Below are 1,209 nucleotides of genomic sequence, written 5' to 3'. Positions count from 1 at the left end.
ACCGGTCCTAAGAGTAGTAATTGAATGAATAAAAAAAAAATAAATGCAAATTCTGCGGGCAGTGTGACTCGAACCCACAACCTCCCGGTTCCTTCAACTGCGCCGTTAATCCGGATCAACGCTGCCGCTTGTCTGCGCGATAAACTGTAAACATGAAAGTTGTTGATTTTATCGACTATGGCAATATTATAACTAGTTATCTGATTTGCCTTAATAAAAACATTCCAGCCATTTTTAAATGTTATTCATATTTTATTTTGTTTATGCTTTATAATTAATGCTTACAATTGATCATTAGTTAATTCCATTTACATTTACTATGCATATTTTAGCTAATAAATTCTTGCCTTAAACTATTATTTTTGAAAAATGTGACACACACGCACTTATTTTACGAGTATTAATTAAATACATTTGTTTATCTTGTTTTAGGAAAAATTTAAATCACATTAATACCACACTCCAACATTTTAATTCATACTTTTATACATTACAAAATTTATTAGCATAATTTAAGGCGTTATAACAAACAAACACAATACAATAACAACAGAAACATACATACATATGTACAAAGTTTGATGGTTTTACGAAATTAGTTAAAATACTAAAAAGTGTGATTATGCGGCAAATAACTTCATATGTTTGTAATCACTTAAGTATGTATTAACATACATATCTACATATGTATGTATACATTTGCAATTTGTCAAATATAGATTACGAATTTTACAACAAGAAGCTTTTGATTCTATTTAATCGCCGCAAACTCTACTTTTTTTACTGCTTAAAAATTATAATTTACATCTCATTTAAAAATTGGGAGGGATATCTACAATTACAACACGCCATGTATGTATGTACAAATGAATGGGTAGCATGCTTTTATGCCACCTCCAAGTCCGATGACTCATCCGCATCGCTATTATAACTATTAGGATCCGTTTTAATGTGATGACTCAATTGGCTGGCATAATCCTCGGCGACACACTTTAGATTCGCCACAGCGGCCATTACCGCACCGGTGCCGTTAACAGCGCCTAAGCTTGAGGCGCCAGCCACCCCAGTCGATGTGTTGTTGCCAGCACCACTGCATTGCTCCTCTTGCAATTTACGCAGCCGCTCTTGTTCCTCACGCTTTTGTTTACGCCATTTTGCGCGACGATTCTTAAACCAAACCTAAAACGACAAAAAACGAGAAAACGCAAA

General features: G+C 34.2%; 1 protein-coding gene across 1 annotated transcript in view; it reads right to left on the bottom strand.

Moving 5' to 3' along the window:
- Window positions 1-885: 885 nt before the first annotated feature.
- LOC118741585 (homeobox protein goosecoid-like) overlaps window positions 886-1,209 on the bottom strand; it is a 94,233-nt gene continuing 93,909 nt past the window's right edge. Inside the window, exon 3 of the mRNA XM_036473582.1 lies at window positions 886-1,179. Coding sequence (XP_036329475.1) covers window positions 886-1,179 — 294 coding nt within the window. The remainder of the gene's footprint in view (window positions 1,180-1,209) is intronic.

Source organism: Rhagoletis pomonella, unplaced genomic scaffold, assembly GCF_013731165.1.
Source record: "Rhagoletis pomonella isolate Grant_MI unplaced genomic scaffold, Rhpom_1.0 Rhpom_scaffold_00006, whole genome shotgun sequence".
Classification (NCBI taxonomy): Eukaryota; Metazoa; Arthropoda; class Insecta; order Diptera; family Tephritidae; genus Rhagoletis; species Rhagoletis pomonella.
Note: the sequence above shows the minus strand (reverse complement) of the source record. Positions and strands in the feature narration are given on the sequence as shown.